This window comes from Talpa europaea (genome assembly GCF_964194135.1).
Source record: "Talpa europaea genome assembly, chromosome: 6".
Taxonomy (NCBI): domain Eukaryota; kingdom Metazoa; phylum Chordata; class Mammalia; order Eulipotyphla; family Talpidae; genus Talpa; species Talpa europaea.
The window spans coordinates 132,962,907-132,986,498 of NC_140072.1; the positions used below are offsets into that span (position 1 = coordinate 132,962,907).

At 40.6% G+C, this 23,592-nt stretch overlaps 1 protein-coding gene across 4 annotated transcripts in view; it reads right to left on the reverse strand.

Moving 5' to 3' along the window:
- FGF14 (fibroblast growth factor 14) overlaps positions 1-23,592 on the reverse strand; it is a gene marked incomplete at both ends in the record, with an annotated part of 478,380 nt that overhangs the window by 78,070 nt on the left and 376,718 nt on the right. For 3 of the 4 annotated variants that reach the window (XM_084235599.1, XM_084235601.1, XM_084235600.1), the window contains 2 exons: positions 14,545-14,648; positions 20,630-20,740. In XM_084235599.1, the coding sequence (XP_084091725.1) occupies positions 14,545-14,648; positions 20,630-20,740 (215 nt within the window). The remainder of the gene's footprint in view (positions 1-14,544; positions 14,649-20,629; positions 20,741-23,592) is intronic. The other variant, XM_084235602.1, reaches the window with a different exon arrangement.

Here is a 23,592-nt window from a genome sequence, read left to right on the forward strand (position 1 = left end):
CAAAGCATTTCAAATGTCATGCTATAAAAAGTCATTCCACATTCTCAGGGTCACCCAGAGGGCCCAGATGTGGAAATCTGTAGTGGTGGCTTCGAGTGTGCATTCAGCCTTTTTACTTGGTATATTCTGCTCCCATTATACCTGTTCATCCATCAAAATTCCTCTCTATAGTCTGTCTGAGAAATAAATTATACATATAAGGGGCCTGTCTTTGGAGAATTACAAATAACTGCAATCGTGGATGATAGAGCCTATGCCATATCCCTAAAGGTAGATTTTATTTTCATTGTACTTTACAAATAAATATACAGAAAAATTCCTAAGTGACAGCTAATAGAAAAATACCTGCATGTACACAGGAGAATATTAAATTCTACATGGATACTTTTCATTGAGTGGAAAAGGTCACGTCACCCCAGTTTATTGTTATTGAACACTTAGGCCAAAATACACCCTCCCCCACACAGCACACACCTTTCCCCAGTGGAACACATTGAGGTCTCCCCATTTGCTCCTTTGTTTATTGACAGTCATGGTGACAAGCCCCCTTTGCAGGAAAATGACCAGGAATAATCCGTCAGTCCATTCCCTACTTGTGTAGTACAGTCTCTATATTTACAGAACTTGGGTACCAAGCTTGTTCATCGTTCTCTCGCTGTTCTTGCTTTCCCTTTCTCAGATGTAAAGTCACCTCAAGTAAACAAACATGTAGTCTGGCCAGTTCTTCATAGTGAAGAATTATTTCAAAGTTCCAAGTGGTTCTGGTTGGAACATGAACATCAATAGAAAATACAATTAGCTATTATACAGAGTGATTAAGGCAATTTTCATAGACGACTGTTGGATCAATGAGTGCACAGCAAGGTGGTGGATGCAGCGTCTTGGCTGACTCCCGGGCAAGTCTCTCATTAAGAAAATGATTGAAATTTCAGATAATTGAAATTAAGTGCAATGGTGCATCGCATTCCATAGCTTTCCTAGCCATATCAGGAATAGAATGTCGAATGAAGCTATTACTCATGAAAATTTTAAATAAAATGATGTGTATTCCTCATAGTTCATGATTTGATTAGTCTGAGAAATTTCCAATTGGTCTTAAAGACTGATCATCAGGAATAAAATCAAACCTGGGCTGATTTTTGTGGTTCAAAGAACACAATGACTGAACACCCTGTTATTAAACACTTGGGTACTTCTGATGAAGCCCCTTTTATGTATTGATTTATGTTTTGTTATGCTATTGTATGAATGATGCATAAAAGTTAATAAGAACTTTGTCTGCACTCAATTTTCTACAAGATGCTATTTGATTTTTTTCACGAAGGATGAACTGGGGGTAACTGTTGCCAAGGGCAATTCTTCTGTCTACCCATTCCACTGTGCAAGTCCTCTTACGTAATATAATTTTAAATTAAATAAAGATTCACTGCTATTTCTCCTGGGTATACATTTGGCTTGGCTAAGTCTATAAAACAGTTTTGCAAATACTCAAACTACATTAGGAAAATAGATAACCTACTTAATGGCACCTGTGGAGCAATTTCTTAATAATTTCCTCCTTTAATGTGATATTTCACATTAGAGTTTATTTCTCCAGGGACAGTGGGAGAATGCCTCTTACCTTTGTCTCTAGGTACAAGTTGTCTAGAGAACTTTTAAACAGCTTAAAAGTTGATTTTTTCCTGTCATTAATATTGCCAGAAATATAATCTAATTTGCATTGAAATGAATACCATGCAAGAGTTAGTCAGACTGGCTAGCATTAAGTGGTAACTATGCTTAATGCAAAACCAATTTTCCATTGCTTCTATTGATAACAATTTATATCATTAATATATTATTAATTTATGGTTATAGTATAGAAAGCAAATAGTAACACTTAAATAATTAATAATGCATTAGATACCATGATTTTATTCCAGAATTATATAGTTTTGCCATAATTTAACCATTAACCTAATAGCAGAAATAATATAGGTAATAAGTCTTGATTACAGAGGAGGTACTTGCAAATGAGTCTGCATCTTTGCAGATGATAAATAAGCTCCACTCAAGATAAGCTATTCTGTTATAATTTTATTCTTCATAACATATAGGCAAGAAAGATACTGATTTCTCCAAAGCTAGTCTGAGTTGTGCCCTAAGAAACCAATTATCCTGAACTGCAACAGAATGCTTCTCACCAGAGAAAATAACTCGCAATGAGAAGGATATCTTATGCACTGAGTCTAAGGATTAGATGGTGGAAACTGGGTTGTAAAGATTTTGGAGTTGACAGATGAGCTCACTGGGGAAGTTCCCTTTAATGAGGGTGGAGGGGTGTCCTTTGAGAATCAACCCTTTGCCCTTATGCCCAGGTGATGGGCATTTCTCAAGCAATTTATTACATGTCAGAAAAAGCTTCTCCTCTCAGGTTAATTCCTTTAGGTACTAGTTGTTCTAGCTTCAAAGTTAAGTGGAATAATGTTTCCTGTTTGTCCATATAACTATACTTCTGAAATAGTGGCCTGGATCCAGGATTTATGACCAAATAAAATATCTCTACCTTGTCAGAGATGTAGTAATTCCAAAACTACATACACACATACACACACACACACACACACAGAGAGAGAGAGAGAGAGAGAGAGAGAGAGAGAGAGAGAGAGAGAGAGAGAGAGAGAGAGAGAAAGAACAAGAGAGAAATTTTGCTGCCATCGAGTCCCTGCCTCTGCCTTTACTGGGGACAGCAAAGAGCAACCAATTATCATGTCTTTGCATGGGCTTGGACATGCCATTACGTGATTCATCTCTCTTCATTTCATACAATCACCAGCTATTAAGGCTAATATCTGCCTCTAAATAAAACTCCAGTGACCTACCACGTCTGTGCTCAGAAGTGCACTACGTACCCTTCCATGAACTTGCATTCCAAACAGAATACATCACCTTAAGACAAACAACTAACATTCAGTGAAACCATAAGTAGTTCAGAAACTCCCTAGAGTAGGTAGAGAAGTCATTCCAAGGTAAAATACACAGTGCATCTATCTACAGGACCTAAGTTCCATGCGGCCAGGGGTTGTGACCATCTTTTTCATTATTTTTCTTGATTCTAGCATGTGTGACATCAATGACGACAGACAAGCAATATTCAAATGGACATAACACTAATATTTTCAGTCCAATAAAGGTCATCGTTCTTTCAAGGATATTATAGCTCTAAAATCAGTGGAAACAAGTAGCAAGGATAAAGAAGAAGCAATGAAAATTATCAAAGGAATAATTTTGCTAATTTTTAGTATAAGTATGTGAAGACAAATAGTCAATTTGGTTTTTCAATACAAGTTGTTATAGTTCATTTTCTGAAAAAGGGGAAAATAGAGCAGATTGTCACATACTATAATTGTATGAATTATTGCACAAATTACTTTATCTTATTAATTCTCAAGTGGCTAAGAAATGGGATATAATTATCGGTCTGCCTTTAGGAAGCTGAGGGAAATGCTCAATTTTGTTCAGATCCCACCATAAAATCATGAGTTCTCAGAATCCCTGACAGATAGCTCACTTATAACCCCACTCCCAGAAAGAGGAAGAATATTTTGCTGGAAGTGAAATAATCAGGAAGAAAACACATCAGCTCAATTTGGACAGATGGTGTACAGCAAGTTCAATTTGTATGACCCATGCATACTAACAATTTTTCAAGCAGTTTTGGCCCAAATCTTAGTAGCTATTAATTTTTACTTTAATGTTAAAGATGATCTATCATTCACTGTGTGAATATTGGCCTTCTCAGCTCGTATGTTGTTTTTTGATTTTTCTGCTGGAGAATGAAAACAAAGACATTACTCTTTCTCAAAGATGGATCCTTTAAGGCCTTAACCTTTGTCATCTTTGAAACTCCCCATATATAAAAGGTCCTTTTGCCTCTACCATCAAGCATCCACCTTAGGCAAAAAACAGATTTCAAGAAACTGAAACATTTTGGTCAAACCTAAATTTTGTTACTGTTTACAGTATTTTATCAAGCTTTTGCCCTGCAGAAAATCAAAATTAAATTACTGACAGCAATATTTTTTCTTTGACATTACAGAGAAATGAAGCACCAAAGAATTTCATGTCATTTTTATGAACATGTAGACATAGCAAAGCTCTTTCATTATTATTATTCATGCTCTTGTTTTAAAATCTTCAAGTTTAAGTAGTAGAAACAGTTACTAAAAATCAGGTTTTATATTCCCCCCCCAAGATTCTCTTTTAAGGTGAAGAACACAGTAATGCATATAAAATCATGTTAGGAGGGAGATATTACATGTCTGAGGTCCTTCTGTGTGGGTTAATCGTTTTCTCTCAAGAGAGGAATGTGTAAATCAGTGTTTTTCTGCAATTTTAACTTGATAAGCAAACAGATTCATAACTTCTTGGCTATTACTTAATGTTTTTCACTGGAGGGGTGTGAATAGGATAAGTAATATGCATAGAAGATATATGGGGGGGCATTACGGAATAAAATAAATTGCTGGTAAAATTGATTCTAGCTTAACAATAAGCAATCAAGAAGTTTAGATTGAAAACTTCCTATATAGCCATCACTATGAAGGAAATATACAATTGTAATCAGGGGACCATAGATTCTGAAAACATATAGTAGCCTTAGAATTCATCTAGTCAAGAGGTCCCAAATGGTGTCCTCTGGTCTATTGCATGTTTAAAGCTTTGTTTTTAAATCAGGCATTTTTCACTTATCTTTGAAGTTGCAGCACATATACACAGCATGGTCACTGTTAATGGAAGGCATGTGATCATGTTTGTTGAATGAATAAATAAATTCATGAATCTATCTGTCCACTCCAAATGCTTGACTGTCCAGCGACAGTGTGTTGAACAATTATATTGAGTAGACATCATCTTTTACAGATTTCTTGCAGACCCTTTTGTTTTTAGACTTTGTATTTGTTTTATTAGGTAGGTGGAAAAAGTTTAGTACAGTTAAGAAATTTTTATTTTGGGGCCATGTGGAATCGACCCATTTTCTTTACAGGACCCAGACAAACCGCTGAAAGGTGGGCCACACAACTGGATCGGCTGACCACTGGGGGAAGGGGCGTGTCTTCTGTTGTAGAAATGAGGCCTGGGTAGGACGGCCCTGCTTAGAGGAAAACGGAATTCACTCAGAGCAAATAGAGGAATAGGAAAAATAATTCATGAGTAGACATACATTTATGTTATTAGTGTTTTTTTTTTTTTAATCTGCAAAGCATCCTTATCTTCAGCAACCCAGGTTTGTGGTCCTGGGCGCCAGCTGTGACTGGATACCTGGTCCTGAATCGGCTGTGCAGGCCAGCAGGTGCCCAGCGGGCCCAGGTTGATGTCTCAGGTGGATTTCTCTCTGATCTTGCACATGAAGGGACTACGTCGTTTCCAGGACTTCAATCCAGCCATGATTTGTTTGAAATTCAGCATCCTATTTTGCTTCTACTTTCTCTTATTTCATTTCTGTACCACTCAGCAACATTTGTGTCTTCCTCTGGGTTATCTTGATGCTCGACGACACGTGGCTTTTCCTGTTCTTCACAGACGGAGGATAGCAACCAGGGTCGGGTCCTCCTCGCTCATGTCCTCAAGGGCAGCTCCCGGGGCTGGCGAGGGGCAGGCCACTCCGCTGTCTTCAAAGGGTTTGCCCCAGACCATGAGTGTGTAAACATAAATATAATGATAACAGACAATGCTAAATATAAATTCACACTACCTCAGAGCCACGGTCAGGAGGCGGTGAGGTAGACCCCTGTTTTTCAAGGTGTGCTCGTCCGGCACCTGCCTCAGAAATTAGAAAAAATTTCTGATTTATGAAGTATACCGAACTCGCAGAATTAGGACCATTTAGGTCACTGTTCTGGGAGCTGGATACGTGTGATACGTGATATGCGAAGAAGTCTTAACCTGCGAAGAAGACTGGGAAGCATTATGTGAGCGTCTGGAGGCCTGACAGTTCCATCCCCATAGGACTAGCCTCCTATTAAGGAAGGCACAAGTTAAGAATTTAATTCCGCTGGTCCTCTGCTCCAGGACGCAGCACCCAAAATCACCTCCATTAGCTCTGCAGGCTTAGGAATCCAGTCACACATAGCAGAGCGCTTTCTCAAGCAGCCGTGTCACTTGACAGAGTGTTTTCTAGTGTCCGACCACTTCACCCAGGCCAAAGCCATGGACCCAATTTCTTCATCTTTGTGCCACTTTCAGGAGAAAAACAGAAACAATCATCTCTGTTACAGAACCAGCCTTTCCTTGAGGGTCCAATACTCTTCAGACAGGCCAGACCTTGACTCCTGCAGGAGAGCCTCGCCTCCTTCCAGGGTCCTTCATGGGGATGAGATGCACCTCGCTAGCTGCGTCCACAGTGCAGCGGCATCTGCCCCCCCACTGCCCTTCATGTCTGGGTTTTGTTTCTCAGTGAAAAAATATCACTGCCCACCTGATTCTGGGGTGAGGAGACACCCCGTCACCCTCCTGCCTTGGGCAGTGGCAAGAGTCTTTCCAGAGTGCCTCAAAAATCACTCTGAAGTATCACTCATTCTTTCCAGGCCAGTCAGTCAGCGCTTGCAAACGCAAGGCCCAGAACAAAAGTGGACACAAATGTAGAAATGATGTTTTCTGAGCGCAGTGTTTTCCTGCATGGAATTAAGAAGCTGTTCCTGCGGCCAAGCCGTAGACTGCAGTGTGCGTGTTCACCAGGCCTCAGAGAACATGGTGCACGTGGGCACACGTGTAAGCACGCACACATGCACAGACACACATGCTGTCTAAATGTAACACATGTGTGCAGTTTGTGGGCCACTTAACTTGCTCTTTTTTCCTCTTTCTCTAATTTCTTCCCATTCTCCCCATGTTCCCACCCCTGGTGACTCCCGGGTTCTACGAAATTCACTTGGTTAGATCCACACGTCAGCGGGATCGTGCAGGTTTTTCTTCATTTCCTTAGTGTAGTGTCCTTCAGGTGCACCCATGTTCTTACTAATGGCAGGGCCTCCTTTTTAAAGACTGACTAATATTCCATTGTGTGCATGCAGCAGCCCGATGGCGAGGGTGTGCGCAAGATCTGGTCTGTGTCCACAAGGTTCATAGTCATGACCGTGCTTGGAGGTTAAATGTGGGCCATGCTGTTCCGGGCTTACGGGACGCCCCTCGCCTGTCGCGGGGACCCCTCTGGGAGAGCTGGTTAGGGGAGCAGAGGGAAATAGGAGACAGAGGTCATGGGTTGGAGGTAAACAGTCTGTGGGGGAGACTGGAAGCTCCACCCTGGGCTAAGAGGGAGGACTTTGTTCTCGCCACCAGAGTGCGAGGCGGGCAGATTCCAACAACGGGATGGAGGGTTGCGGCCGTCTCTCTCCTCCCCCTGGGCTGTGACTTTCCCTCTTCCTTGCGGCCCCCCACTCCCCCCAGACCTTCTCCTTTCTCTCTCCTTTCCCAAAAGCCTCCTCCTCCTGCTGGCTGATTATCTCCTTTTCGGGGTCATTGCATTTTCCCCCTCATAGTCCTTGTAGGCGCCCAACAGCTCTTCCATCCCGACCCCAGTTCCTCCTCAGAAGCTTGAGCGGGCACTGGGAGAGACGAAAAGCCCATTTCTTTCTTTTCATCACCTACTATCAACCAAACAATTAGAAAAATGGAATGTTTCATAATTTTCTGTTGTCCAAATGCTACCTAAAATTAGCAGTGCATAATCTACCATTGGCATCTGCTTCTCAAATGCTTTTTCCTCCTGGTCAGTGACCCTGAATTACGGCACTCTCGCCTTCATCAAGAATTAATCATTTATGTTCCGATCCTTGGTATTCAGCAACAAGGGAATGGCAGGAACGCTGGAGGAAAATTAACTGAAGTACCACGCTTGCCTCCTTATGACGATATGTTATCTTAGCCAAAATACCAAAAAGGGATAATAGCCGTTTTCAACCTGCACGGCACATCCAACTGAGTCGTAACGTGGAAGAAACCACAGGATGTGTAATGAAAAAAGAAATCTTTTTAAGCACAGCAAATAAAGCTTTGATGCTTTATGAGTACATTTAAAAGCTACTATTTAATATTACATAAAGAGAAATAGAAACACGATGGCCAGAAGTATAATCAGGTAATAAATGTTTGTATAATTGAAATGCCAATGTGTAAGTCCAATGAACACACACAAACATATTACATATATAAGAATATATATATACTATATAGCTTAAAAGGTGTCAGATATAGTTTGTACAGAAAAAAATCATATTATCATAGATTGTTTGAATAACAGAGCTATTGATAATCATATCAGATTTAATACGCTTTTTAAGATAAAGGTATCGACATTCAGAGAGATGGAGAATGAAGGACAGAAAATGGACGGGTTTCCATTCTGAAATGGGCAGCTCTGTATAGCCCAGATGAACTCGGAATCTGCTTGCTTATACTATATACACAGTTTGCCTCTCTGTTGCTGGCGATCACCTCAGAGGAGCCCACAGATGCCACTGAGGCAATGGACACTGATGGCCAGTGATGGCCCCGATGGCTCAGATCATCGGATTGATCCCAGACACTTCCTGGCCCCTCGGTGATAAATACTGAGAGACATGGAGATGCTCCCGAGTTTTAAGGAGATAAATGGGGAACAGTTTCCTGAGCATGGATGTCCCCGGATGTGACTGGGAGATGGGATGAATCCCGGGGTGGGGGCACCCACACAACACTCCATGAATGCAGAGACTCAGGTGTGCTGTCGTGGGAGTAGCTCTCGGGGAGGAAGACAGAGCCATGGAAACTAGGAACCACACCTTGACCAAACCAGGCAGTTCCGTTTCTATGCCTTGGACTTGAGCAACGAACAGAGGAGCAGGGGGAAAACGCCACTGCTCACTCCCTCTCTGCCGGGGCTCTGGGCCCTGCTGGAGACACACTACTGCTAGCAGAACGAGCCAGGAAGCTCTGAGGCGCTCCTGTCTGGGTGCCCTTGGAAAACTGAAGAAACACAAATCAAAACACACAGATAAGAGATGTCTGTGGAGGGAAGGTGGAAACACCTTTGTTGATGAGACTCATGAAAATAATCCTGAAAGATATGGCTGTTCTTTCAGGAAATTACCTCATGGGAAGAAGAAAAGACCTTGAGGGCCTTGAAATGCGTTTGGCAGAGTCCACAGCATACACCTCTCCCCCGAGTGAAAGGATGCTCACTTCCCGCCACTTACTCGTCAGCTGGTGGTTGGGGAAGTTGATACCTGAGGACAGAGGTGACAGAACCCAGATGCCCAAAGATGCCTGCATCGCGTCACGGGGAAGAAAGCAGAACTGCTGCGAGTTCCTGTCAACTTCAACTTAGTAGCAGACGAAGTTAGAAAAACCAAATACTTTATGTTATTCAATGTTGTTTTGTGTCTGGATCGTCTTCAGCTCTCACCAACTCTACGTCATCTAAAGCTACCACCATCTCCCCAGCACCATGGCAACGATGCTTGTTGTGAGGTTAGTGATTGTCGTGCTACCTACCTGAGAGTCACCCACCTAGGGGTGGGAGAGGTAGAGAGACCTTTATTAAACTACAGATTCCTGAGCCCCCCACCTGACCTGCAGAAGGGAAATCTCTCGGATCCAAATATGCGCATGTTTTATCTCTCCTAAGATGGTTCCTAGGAGCCTTAATATTTGCAAAACACAAACAAGGTAGCAGCGCATTCTCTTGGTTGAGTTTCCAAACCTACGGAGAAGGGGTTGTCTTCCTCCTCACTTGTGTCAACTGTTTAAGAGACGACACAGAGGAAATACTAATTGCAGGAGACTGCCAGGACTTAATGCCTCCGCAGACGCCTGCATCTGGATAACACATACAGTCACAGCACCAGCCGGAAAATAATATTCTCAACGTCAGCCTGTGATAAGACACAGAGTGAACCTTTATATGTTTCAGGCATTTTTTTTTTAACTCTTCATTCAGAAAAATCAATCATACCACAAGCAGAATTTTACACCCTCAAATTAACTTAAAACATCCAGAAAAAGCCTTAAATTTTACAGGTGAGAAGGCTGAGAGTCAGAGAGACTGGAAATAACAGCACAGGTACCGGCTGTCAGATCCAGAACCCGACTGGAACGACCCAGGGTTTTGCCCACCATATTGTAGCTTTACCCCCCTCCCTTCCGACCCCCCCAGCCCTCCTGCCTCCCTCCACCTCTTTCTCCTCCTGTATCAGAATCACATTCTGACTTCAACTGTTTTTGTTTTTTAATCTTTGCCCAAATGAGTGGTATTTTTCTTTCCTCCCAAGCTTTCCTTGCATGTTCACAATTTACTTTGAAATGATGTCTTTCTAGGGAGGAATTTCTTAGTCTTCCAAAGTCACAGATTGTTTGGAAAAGAAAAAAAACAAAACAAAAACAAACGGTACAGCCGCGTAAAAGACATTTTTCCTAAACATTAGTTCACACTGACTCTCTCGAGTGCACTTCCCGGTCAGGTGGGTGCTCGGCCACCTGCAGCCTCTCGCTGCCTGCGAGCACCATCTGTCCCCGACGTTAAGTCTCGAGAGACACCTTCAAGTAACACATTGCAAACACGACGACCACGGAAGAAACAACAGTTGTCACCCTCAGAAAAGATTCCACAGAGAAAAAGCAGCTTCGGAGTCTGAAACCAAGGATTTACATCTCAGTCAAGATCCTGCTTTTGTCCCCCTGATGCCGAATTGTCTGACATAAAACATCTTTATTTGGATGGCAAGGGATTCTGAGAGTTACATGCTGAGTTACTCCCTGAAAAAGGGAGTAATACACAACTCAAGTCAATCACTAGTGTGTTCCCACTGATCAGAGTTCATGCTGAGTGATCCGTGCATCTTACTGTCCATGTTCCTATCCTTAGATCCTCAAAACCGCAGGCCCCATACCAGGCGCTGGATTCTGCTACCCAAATGCCAACTTGGTCTTTTTAACCTGAGCATCAGCTTAAAACAAATTCCTTCATGTGCCGGACTTAACTCTTTCTTAACTTTTTCTTTAAATTTGAATTTGCCTGGAGTTTTCCTTTTAGGAAATTAACTTGACCTAGTTCAATACTTCTTGCTTGGGTCGATCATGCTTGTCATGGCCTTTACAAGTCAAACTTCACCTATTCTGTGTAAGAAGAATTAAGACCGTTAAACACCCAGTTATAATATCAAACTTTTCCCGGATGAATAGAACTTATCTCAATATTTATTTATCTTTCATTTTTTTAAGATTTACTTATTTATGCATACAAGAACTGGGGTACAGGCCAGAGGTGCAGGGGATGAGAAGATTCACCAGAGACAGTGGGGAACAGAACAGGCAGACTGACTGAAATACACTGCTGAGGGGAGCAGCGGGCGAGACAGGAGAGGTCTGCTGTACCATGTGGGTTGCTCCCTAGCAGGCTGGGGATCGAACACGTGCTGCAGTGACTGTGGATAGCTTCATAATGCTGTGCTTAACCCCTTACGCCACCAGGGAGGCCCTATTTATTTTTCAGATAGCAACAATCCTGCCTCAGATAGAACCTCATTGGCTGCTACACAGCCATTGCACTAAGTTTCCATTTTTATTTCTTCTAGATTCTCCAAAATGTAGCAGATTGGTTCAAATTATACTTTTTAATAATTGCCTTGGAATGAAATTTCAGGGTAACAATTCCCTGGAGGTTTTCATTACATCATCCTGTGTTTATAGTGCCTTGTTAGAATAGGTGTCAGACCATATTATGAAAAATGTCTGGCGCGGGGGAAGCTGTATAGCTGAAGAGTTCAAAATATAAGGTAATGAGTCAGACTAAGAATGCTCAAATTATATCTTTTCTATTTACTACCTGGATGGCTTTGGCAAATTCTTAAACAGTAAATATCAGTCTCTTGAGTTGAACAGTATCTGTTCAATAAAAAGCAATACAGGGATTATTGCGAGGATTAAACAAGCTAAGACTGATGGAACAGTGTTAGAGTATTTCATATAAATAAAACCATTATTTTTTTTTATTGTTGTGGTCACCTTAGTTTATGACACTACACAGGGATAGGACCACATCCCTTCAGTGTGTGTTACCACACCACACCCGCCTCCAGGGCAGCCACAGATCTCCCCCTTTGGGCCCACTTTGCTCTCTACCCTCCTCCTTCTCCCTCTGATAGTCTCAACCCTTCACTCAGGTTTCTAAAGTTTATTATTGGTTTGGTTTTGTCTGCTCTTTTGCTTTGTTTCCCTGTATTGCGGTATTGCTTTTCTACTTCTCACTTATTTCACTGAGCATCATTCCCTCCACTTCCATCTATGTTGTCACAAATGACAAGAGCTCATCTTTTTACAGCTGAGTAGTATTCCACTGTGCCTCTACACCATATCTTCTTAATCTCCTCATCTTTCCCTGGCACTTAGGTTGTTTCCATAACTTGGTTATCGTAAATAGTGCTGTAAGCCATCACTACTAGACTGTTACTACTGCTACTGCTGCTACTGCTACTACTTTATAAGCAGAGCCTTTATTACATAATACAATAACTGTTATGCATGTTATCCTATATTGTTATTCTAATAGGTTCTCAGTAACTATGGACTAAAGGATTAAATGTGGGAAAAGGCATTCTTCGTACTCACATATTTGAAGCCCACAGTTTGTTGCATGGAAATAAACAGAGCACTTTTACTATGCAGCGTTAGTGAGGACTGAAAACTGCTTTGGACTTTTTCTAAGGTCCTTGTCCTACACGGTGGCCGGGGACTATCAGGGCCTGGCCTGGGCAGAGGGGAACTCTTAGGTAGGAGCCAGTTGAACAGAGTGCCTCTGTATCACATCTTGGGGTCAAAGCAAATTCAAAGAGGGGAACAGGTATGTGTAAGTCCAAGCATCAGATCAACAAGGTGGGGGCCCAGAACCAGGAATTGCCAGGAAACAGCAGGTCAACACTGTGCCTCAGGCTGTCACCAGGACGGGTCCTAGAGCAGATGTTTGCCCACAGCCAGCTCCCGAGACCTGACTCCTGGGCAGGGAGGCCAGAGTCAGATGCCAAGACCAAACAGGACCATCCCAGCCAACAGCTCAGATGGTAACAAACAACACCAGGCCTAGATTTTAGGCCGGCACATACTCAAGATGACATACCTTACCTTAAGGAAGACAGACATTCATTTGCCACCTTATCACATAAAACTCAGAAGCAAAAAAGGATAAAACAAACATTTACATTTCCCCTACATCAACACACACCCCAAAGCACGGCGGTGAGATAGGATCAACCACAGAAACCAGACCAGAGGCGATGGCAGCTGCCGCTTCTAGTAATTTCTGGGCATCTCAAAGATTACTTGGGGTGAAAAGAAACAAAACTAACAGAATACATGTCAAGTCAATAAAGCTAACTAGTATCCAAAAGAAAGCATCTCTAGAAAAGGATCTTTATCTACATCCATTTTTCCTAAAGGGCTCTTGGGAAAGCCGGCTTGATCTGGCCTGCTGTGCGCTGCAGATGCGCCTGGCCTGGGAGAGCACAGTCTGCGTCATGTAGACCCATGTCCACAGGCAGGACCACCCGTCGGGGAACTCGAGTGAAGGTTCCAGAGTAGCAGGGGCCTGGTTTTTGCTCACTGCAAAGGCAGTCCACAGTTCCCACTGTACTTTCTCAGACAGGATTTCCCAGATTTGCCAAAGAAAATACATTCCACTTCACGGGAGCCTCAGGGGAGGGATCTGTTGAAGTTTTACATTTGTGCATGTGTGTGTAATGGACACATGTTCTGATGTATTTTTTATGGATGATAATTAACAGTTTTAAAGTATTTATATGAAGATGACATGCGATCACAAATAAAACATTATTCTTTGAGGCAGTAACTTCGATCTATTCATTTTTACTCAAGGGAGAGATATACTTTCATCTAAGTCCGCATTGCTTGGACCTGTGGCAGAAATGGATTTTAGCTGCATTAGAATATATTTCTATAGCCCATCTGAATGTGAATTATTTGTAATTATGCCAGAGGAAGCTATATGAAAATTGATCAATGTCTAACACACATTAACACAAAACAGAGACTTGCTTAGATTTAAAGCAATATACATTTTGAAGTTGAAAGTATTTTCCCAGCAAAATATTTTCAAAATCAGAATTCTTATTTTTAAAAGAACTAATCTTTCTTTTTTTTTACTTTTCTTATTTTCTGAATTCACATTCATTCTGTTTCATTTAAAAATATTTTTACAAGTGCATTTGTACATAAAAATAGAAAAGATTATATTAACATCAACACTTTGAAAATTGCTCAATTTTCTACGAACTGGGGCATTTTTAAAAATAAGGCGAATGTACAACTTTGAGATGTACTAGCACTCTTCTGCCAGCTGTCCTGATATTATCAAACATTGGCAAATGATGAATCAACAGTCTTTTCAGCATTCTAGCAAAACCAAATACCAAAGCCAAAATGGCAGAATCTGTAAGCATCGGACTTATTTTTGGATTTGCTGCTGTTGCATTTTGTGAACATTGAGTGAGTAGCCAAAGGCTTTGGCACGGTACTTACTGATGGGTAGAGGTAACCTTCTCCATTCATGGCAATATACAAGCCTGTCTTCACGCCCTGGATGGCAACGACGCGCAGGCCCACTGGGATGAGGTTGAACAGTGCTGGAAGACAAACACCACGGTCACCGAGGGCCAGGAAGAGGCAGCCCTGCCCTCCTGCGGTCTCTTCGCCTTTATTTAAAACTAACAGCATCTTTGTCACAACCTCCTGAGGAATTCCAATTCATTCGCTTGTATTTCTCTGTCTTTCACAAGATTCTGCTGTGGGTGAAGTTAGCGTTTGAGCTGCAGTTTGCAGATTAGAGATCTGTCTGCAGCATTCTGCGTAACAGGTGGGTGATAAACACTCACACCTGGAGTTAGGACTCTGGCCTCACAGCCTCTGACATCATGTGATGCCAGAAGAGATCAGCTGTGATGCTTCTCAAAGAGTAGAACCGAAGCAGTCCCCAGTGAAGCTACGTTCTGGTCTCTGAGGCAGGAGGGCTGCTTCATCATGGCAGTGCGGAGCGGGCCAGAAGTTAAAGAGGTAATTCCCGAGCTAAATTACTCTCGCAGGGCCAACAGGGTGTGTTGGCAGAGCCCAGAAAATACATGCACATGCCACTGTGCTAAAATTAGAAGGAACTAATTACACTGCATGGCATGCAAATGCGAGACAGTTTTATTAATATTTCATAAAATGAAAATGAAAGAGGGAACAGGCTCAATTTTCCCACCTAACATAAAAATTCACTCATGTTTCCAAGTTTTGTTTCTTATTAACAGAAAAAGAGTCTGTAAGTATATTTTCCCCAGGTGCAGAGAGCAAGGTTATACATTTTTAAAAGAATTTTTAACATCCTGTAAAGCATTTTCATGCCGGTGTTACATGTGGGTGGCACATGGGTGCCATAGCCTCATTCTTAGTGAAAACTGCTTGTGATTTGGGATATTTTATCACAAACGGAAGATAGACATTATCATCCACAGGGAGCTTATCTAATTCTAGTCAAGTTCTTAATTCAAGTCTATTTCTAAACAATGGGGCCAGGTTAGCACAGGCATTGAATGTACTAAAATGTATAAATAAAATGATGTCTAGTGTCTCAATTTTATTGCACAAAAGTCATTTTAAAAATGTGGGCAATTTTGATTCAATCTACAGGTTGACTCATAATTAAAGTGGACTTCATCAATTATGTTCTCCTTAATTTCCAGACACATGTTTCCTCTGAATAGTAGGAGGAATGACACTCTCTTCCAGCTATGACACGTTACTATCCCAAGATCCCAGGAGGTCTGTGCTACACAGATGTGACAAGAGAGTGGCAGGACATGGCCTGAAGCCTCTGTCCCTACAAGGATACTTGGGGGCATGTGTGATTTGGTGGATTTTAGCTTTCACTAACACTGGACTGTCTTCCTAGGATTCTAGGGCTTATGATATCTTTATGAAGAAATGGTACTTATGTTTAAAGATGTATTTATTTATGATACAAGAACTGAGGTGTAGGCCAGAGGTGCAGGGGGTGAGAGGATTCACCAGAGACAAAGTGGAGAGCAGAACAGGTGGATCTACTGAAATCCACTGCTGAGGGGAGCAGCGGGGAGACAAGAGAGGTCTGCTGCACCATGTGGGTCAGCTCCCTGGCCAGGGACAGAACTTGTGCTGCAGTGGCTGGAGATAGCTTCATAGTGTTGACACTTAACCCCTTGTGCCACCAGGGAGGCCCCAGACTTATGTTTTCTTGTTTCTATTATTTAATATTAAACTTGAGTGTGCAGGTATTGGGTGGCATGAAGTACCTGGGTCATTGAACTCTCAATGTCCTTTCTTCATGGGAGAAGGCCAGCCCTGGGACATCTTCACGATCATCGAGATCACCTCCAGGGCTCTACCTCTCTCACATTTGGAAAGGTTGAGTACATAGGACAATTCTGATTTATGCACATAAGTTTCTGTGGGAAAAAATACTTGCTTGCCTGTCTAGCCCTACTCATCCAAATCTAATTATCCTAACCTTTATACACACCTCATGTCATTTTAGGTGCCCTGTATAATAAGGTTAGATGGTATAATGCTAGAAGGCAGGTGCACTCACCAAAATAATGCGATAGGAAGAAAAAAAATTATAGAAGGTAGTTTAAAGTGACCATACCAAAAACAAAACAAAACAAAACAAAAACAAAACAACAACTTGTTTTAATCCTCCCAGAATTTTGTTTTGGACCTGTTATAAAATATAAGCTATTACCAGCTACTGAATAGCATAAAGTGAATCCATGTGGGAGCAAATTGTGACGTATCTAAGGTGCTAATTAAAACCACATTAACTGAGACATATTACATATTTTTCACTCTTATTGTATTTTGCTCAATTACAGAGCAATGTCACCAGATCTGGGGGTTAGGACAGTGACGATGCTCATGTCCACCCAGACCCACTAAGTCAGCGTCTCTCGGGGTGGGGAGAGGGAGGGCATGACCCCAAGGCACAGCCAAGGTGAGGCCTGTCCTCCGGAGGCTGGCAGGGTGATGGAATCTTAGAGCGATGAGCAGGGTTCACACATCAAGTCCCAGACTGGGAATTTCTAAGGTGAGAGGCACTGTTTGTGTGAGGTTCTGATACTGCACAGCTACCAGCATGTGGAGACCCTGCGGTCCTCTTCCACTTACAGCATCTCGCAGGCCTGGTGTTGGGGACAGTGATGAGTGAAATGAAGGGCACAGAGCCTAGTAGAGAGATGGGAAGGGAAGCTCTGGGGAATTTAAAGACTACCCCTCTGAAACTGAGCGTGGTCATGGAGAAGCCCTGCTTGCATTCCTCCTGTCAAGATCTTTAAAGGCACGTGGAAGCCAGTAATGAGCATCAAGTGGCCAGAGAGCCCCTCTAGGGGGACCAGTTATCCGTCATCAGCCATTTTCTTGCCATTCTGCTCTGAAAGTGTCTAGAACTCAAGACGGAGGCCCTGGCAGGGCGCTAGATTCAGGTTCTCCGCCTGCTGTTATTTCTTCCTCTTCTCAACTCACCTAGAAACATTCACAAAAGCAGCTTAGCAAGGTGGTCCTAATGTTACGTAACTAAATAATTTCCTATTTCGTGTGGGTTAAGTGTTGATCAAAACATGAAGAGTTGAAGGCTTAAGCCTCAGTTTTAGCATTTGGTCACTGTTGGTGTGGCCTCAGGGTAATTTTGAAGTTATTTCTTCTATGATAGATGGTTAATCCTTGTTATGTGTCAGGGGATTATAAGAAAACACTGAAACAAATTTGTGAATTATTTCATCACACCCTCAAACCGAAAAGTGTAATTAGGACCTGTCTTTCAGCATCTCCCAAGTGTGTCCCCACTTCTGAAGAATACTGTTCAGAGCTAATGATATTCTTAGGAGTCATAAACCTACTGTACTCAGCAAGAGAAAAGAAAATATCTTAAAATGTATCCTAAAAAATACAGTTTTTCAATTAAGAAGGCAATCGTACATAAAAGTAGAGTTGATTAACAGTTCCCATGGAATTGATAAAACTGCTATCATCCTGCCAGGTTTTATTAAATTTTATCGTTGTACAATTTTTATAGCCTTTTAAGGAGAAAACTTTTATCTGATTCTATTTTATTCTGTCCCTGTCTTTGCCAATGTTGAAATGATAACAAAACTAACTTAGTGGGCTTAAAGTCACTTAAAATGCAATGCGACTGATAAGAAAAGAGACTGTGGGGCAGACCTTTACACAGGAATTTAAATGCATGGAGTGTGATTTGGGTCTGATTGATTTTTACAAGGGGCTCCTGTTCCTGCTTTGTTCCTAGAACTTTTCATCACCAGCACTTAGGTGGATTAGAGGGGATTTCAAGAGTGACCCAGAGGTCTTGCTCCTGCTAGTGCAGTTCCACAGTAGGAGGAGAGAAGCCCCTCCCACTTAAGGAACAGAAGGCTGAGTATCATTCAGTATCTCAGCTTTCCAGCTTCATGGTTTTTTTTTTTTTTTTTTTTTTTTTCAGATAACCAGGTACAACAATGTGTGTTTACAAGGGATTATGGTGATGGTGCACGGGTAAAACAGCGGTGGGAATTTCACGAGGAAATCATACATTGGACAAATATGAAGAATGGTGTAATAAATATATAAAAAACGTGTGTAAGCTTATGTCTACCTCTGCACATTCACAATTTAGTAAATACTGCACTATTCATTCAATTCTGAAACGATAAGCTTTCAAAAGATAGTGTCTACTTAATTCTTCTCACCTTGACATGGATGCTCGTCATTAAAATGAACCAACTTATTTGGCATCACAAAAAACAAAGAAGAAACTATTAGGGGAATTCATTAAACCTTTCTTTGAAGGAAATTATTTTTCCAAGAAGTGCAAGTAAGCAGTATTATTTGCTCTCTTGAAAACTTTTGTCACGATGGATGACTTTGGCCTCTGGCTGGTAAATCAGGGCCTTAGCTCTCACAGCGAACAGAATAAGAAAACTAATCCTCTGCTCCACTAGACTCCCTCCAAGGACAATCAGAGGACAGTGGACATAGAACTCAGGAATCTCTAAAGTTCAAGACCCCCACAATTGTAAGACATGAAAAAAAAAAAGGGAATGCCTTTCATCAAAGAATGGGGTAAGGGCTTAACGATAAGGAAAAAGACACAAACAGATATATAAATGTTAGCTTGAACCAGAAACTGACATTGTTTTAGCAGAAAGATGGTGAAGCACTGGTCATTCTGGAAGGCTCGACTGTCAAAACTACAAGTAAGGAATGTTGGACATTAAACTTATGAATGAAAATATCTCCTTTTCCTTCCCTATGTCTGAATTTCTTTTTTCCTAAATCAAAAGAGGACATAAAACAAAACTAAACAACAAACAAATGTGATCATGAAAAGTTTAAAATTACAAAAGGACAATAAAATAGACACACAGAGAAAATAATTAGAACTTGAAAAGGAAAGAACTTGAAAATTAGAACTTGAAAAAATTAGAACTTGAAAAGCAAAGAGAAAGAAAAGCTTTTAAATGAGAAAATGTCCAAATTCTAAAAAATGAACAAAATGGCTGGAATGATAATGCCATTTCACATAGCAATAGTGAACACAAAAATAATATATTTTATATATTAGCAGCTCTCAGATTCAATGTTACTGAGAATTTGATTGCTAGCATTTTGATTTTATTAAGCCAGAAAATGCTTATTCTTGGGTTACATGTACTCAGAGTCTCCCCTCTTTTCATAAAATGATGCTCTACATATGAAGAAGTGACACATGGGTGAAAAGATTCATACCCACTTCTACTCCCCTATTAATGTGATTCAATATTTCTAATGAACACAGTTTTGCTTTTACTGGTGCAATACATGATATGCTAAATTAAAAGGAACCAGATACCAGTATAAATAGAAAATGGGAAAGAAAAACAGACAGTTGAGTAAGGAGGACACCAGAATAAAAATACAAAGCCAATTAAATATAATGAAATAATAAAATGAAGATAAACAGCAATACAGTGAGAGATGTGCAGTGTTTTAACTTCAAAAGTTATCACAGTCCCACTTCTACAAAGTAGTTAAATATTTTGTACAATATTTGTACAAAGGCACACAGCCTTTCTCCCTACAAAAAAAAGGTATTATCTTTTTTTGTTGAATGTAAAGAATTTAATAACTTTTGTTTCTATTATTTGAAACAACTAATCCTTCCTTCTAGCCCTTGAATTTTCACAATTATCATGAAGAAGCTACAGGCCTGATAAAAATAATATATCCAAAGTAAACTGGTAACCAGTTTTCATGGGGATGTACTAGCGCATTTACTTTTGTGGTAGTGAGATTAAACATGAACAATAATCACCTGGATATGACAATTGTTTGAAAATAAAAGAAATTATAATTACCTGCAATGACAGATTCTTTTGTTGCTCTATTAATATTTTCATCCTTGTGGTTCAAGTAAAATTGTAAATGGCATTCTAGCCTATACCATTTGTAAAATGAACCAGCATAACCAAATACTTGCAAATATATTGTAAAAAGCCATTTAAGTAGCACCGTATCTTCCACCAACTGTGTTAACTGGTGGCCTGAGGTTGTCACTTACTAGAATTCGTGCTGTCATCCTTGGTTCCATCGAGAGCGCCATCGGGGTGCATTTGCAAGTAGTAGCCTTGCCTGCAATATAACCTGGTCACTATACCCTTGAGCTGGGGATCTGAAAGGCAAACAGAGTTATCATAAGCCTCACAATGTGTCACAGTAGAATTTCTCTTTTACTTTTTATTTCGTTTTTTTATTTTATACAAAAGGACATTTTATAAGTAACACCTTTTATTTTGCACCTGCCAGACCCCTCTGCATTTTACCAAACCTGGATTCAACTAATCATTGAAGGTAAAGAAAATGCAGTTGTAAGTTGCATTTGACAGCTGCAGAAAATCATTGAGTTTTAAAAATTAATGTCTGCATTTAAATGATCAAACTAATTCATCTACTCAACTAATTATTAGCTAAGTCCCAAAGGAATTAATTTAATAGTTTAGCATCACTCAGGATGACAGTACAAGAGTTTTGCAAACTGGTTTTAAGAAAATGAATTAACTTTTAAATACAATTTTTTTTTTACTTACTCTGACAAGTAATCCCCAAATATAAAAAAAATATTAAAAAATCATACAAATATTTTGAGACACATTATAGAGAAAGCCCAGAGGTAGAGACTGTCCCCTTCATGTTTCAAGGGTCACCCTAGAAGTGTTTGTGCTGTTTATCATGATCCACAGGGAGAGGGGAATAGGGACTGAACTTAGGGTGAAGCATGCCAGCCAGCCCCGAGGTTACAATCCAGACAAAGCGGACCAAGCAAGCAAATAATCTTGCTAATTCATACAATCAAAAAGGAGAGTAAAATTATACCATATGGATTTTTGGTATAACAGGGGTGCAGGGGTTAAGGTAGAGGGCAGTGGAAGTGTATTCAAACAAAAAGGGAACTCAGAGGATAATGGACTTCTCATCCGATGATTCAGTGAAAAGATAATCACTCTGATAATGCACAGCTTTAGCTGTACCTTTGAAAATAAATATTTGCATGTGGTTTTTAAAAGGCCACCTCCATCTCATGACTAGATTTGAGGTGGGACATCATAATCCTCACCATGGCAACTGGCAACTCTCTGCAGTTGCTGAATGTGATATGCAAATGTGATCACACTGTACAAACAGTAGGATGTCACAGACTGGTGAATCTGGCACCTTGCAATAGAGAGAAAAACTGTGGCCTAGCGAGCAGGTGAACACAAATATACGCATGCTGAAAATAAACTGTTCAAAACAGAAAATCCTTAGCCTTTTGTTTAGTCTTTTAGAAATTAACACAAATCCCAATATCTGCTTCTATGTGCATCTGATATAACTATTTGAAAAATTACTCCATTATACACAGATGTCCTTCAAGCACAGCATATTAAAGAAGACTGTGGAAAATAACGCATGCACATTACAGCATCCTATCATCAACTAATACTATATGACTAAAGATATTAGACTATGGATGTTTTTAGACTAGGATTTTAGAACAAAACATCTAAGTGATTATTTGGGCTTATGTTATGTTCAGCCCTTGTTTTGTAGAATATAACTTTCAAAATCACAGCAATCCAATTTGTACAGTAATTACGGATAATTACAACTGCATCTTAGTCTGCCCGTCATCTGATAAGGCTTTATAGGACTAACAATCCCCTAAGACTGAGAGCTCCTTTTCCTAGTTTTGCGGCATCACCTTTCTATTCTTCTCTGAAAATAAGTAGCACAGAAAAAATAGAATGAAAGTAAAAAGGAAGGAAGGATTCTCAATCACCACTAACGCATATGGAGAATTTTAGAGATTGACAATCTTTTTGGAAACCTTTATGTTCTGACATAACTTCTTTTAATAGTTCTATATTTTTCCTATGATATCTTCTGGACTTGAATTAAGTAGGTCAAGTAAAGCAGCAAGAAGACATAGACCTCCCACAAGCTCCCTTACACTTATGCAAGAGAGCCCTTCTGTTCTGGTTTCAAAAAGACAAAAGCTAAGTGTCAGCCAGGACGAGGGACAGGGAGCAGCTGCACACTCTTTGTGGGACCGTAGACAGGGACAGCACAGCCACCATGGAGAAGAGTATGGAGGGTTCTCAGAACATTAAAAATTGAACTATCATATGACCCAGAAATCCACATCTAGGTATATATGCAAAGAACAGGAACTCAGAATCTCTGCTGTGTTCCCACGTGTACTGTAGCATTAATCACAACAGCCACAATAGGAGACAACTCAAGTGTCTGCCAATATATCACAGAAAAAGCATATAAGATGTCTAGTGGAATATTATTTGGCCCTTAAAAAGAAAGAAATCTTGTTTTCTGAAACACACATAAACCCGGAGGACATTATGCTCAATGAGCCCGTTTCTGAGAAGGGAGCAGTGTGCAACATGAAATTGTGTTTTTAAGCTCTTGTTTAAAGTCAAAGAAACAAATTCAAATTGACTCGTTTATCTAGTTTTGTATTTTTTGGTAATTTTGCTTTTGGATATCGTAATGGCATCTTCTGAGGTACCAGGCACTATTCTTACATTGTAGGATTAATCCACTGAATCCTCACTATAACCTTGCTTACCAGGAAGCCCATTTTGAAGGTAAGGAAATGAAGACACAGGACAATTAAATAATTGGACAAAGCGCACATAACTATTAAGTGTAAAGCTAAGGTAGGAACAGAGTCCTACCCACTTAATTACTAAGTACAGGCCTTTATACATGGAATAACTGAACGAAGAGAGCCCCAAAACCTAAAATAAAATTCAAACCATTCTGCCTTTTTTAAAAAACTGTATTTCAAAGATTAACCCAAACACCTCAGACTTCGAGCTGATCCTGTGATAAAAAGCAATAGCATGAAAGTTAGAATGGATGAAACTTCTTGATCTCTTCTAAAACCCATCCTACTTTGTCACTGGCCACATTTCCAATAAATCTCTCCCCATGAAATCCTCACCATCATGGCAAATGTGCTACAAA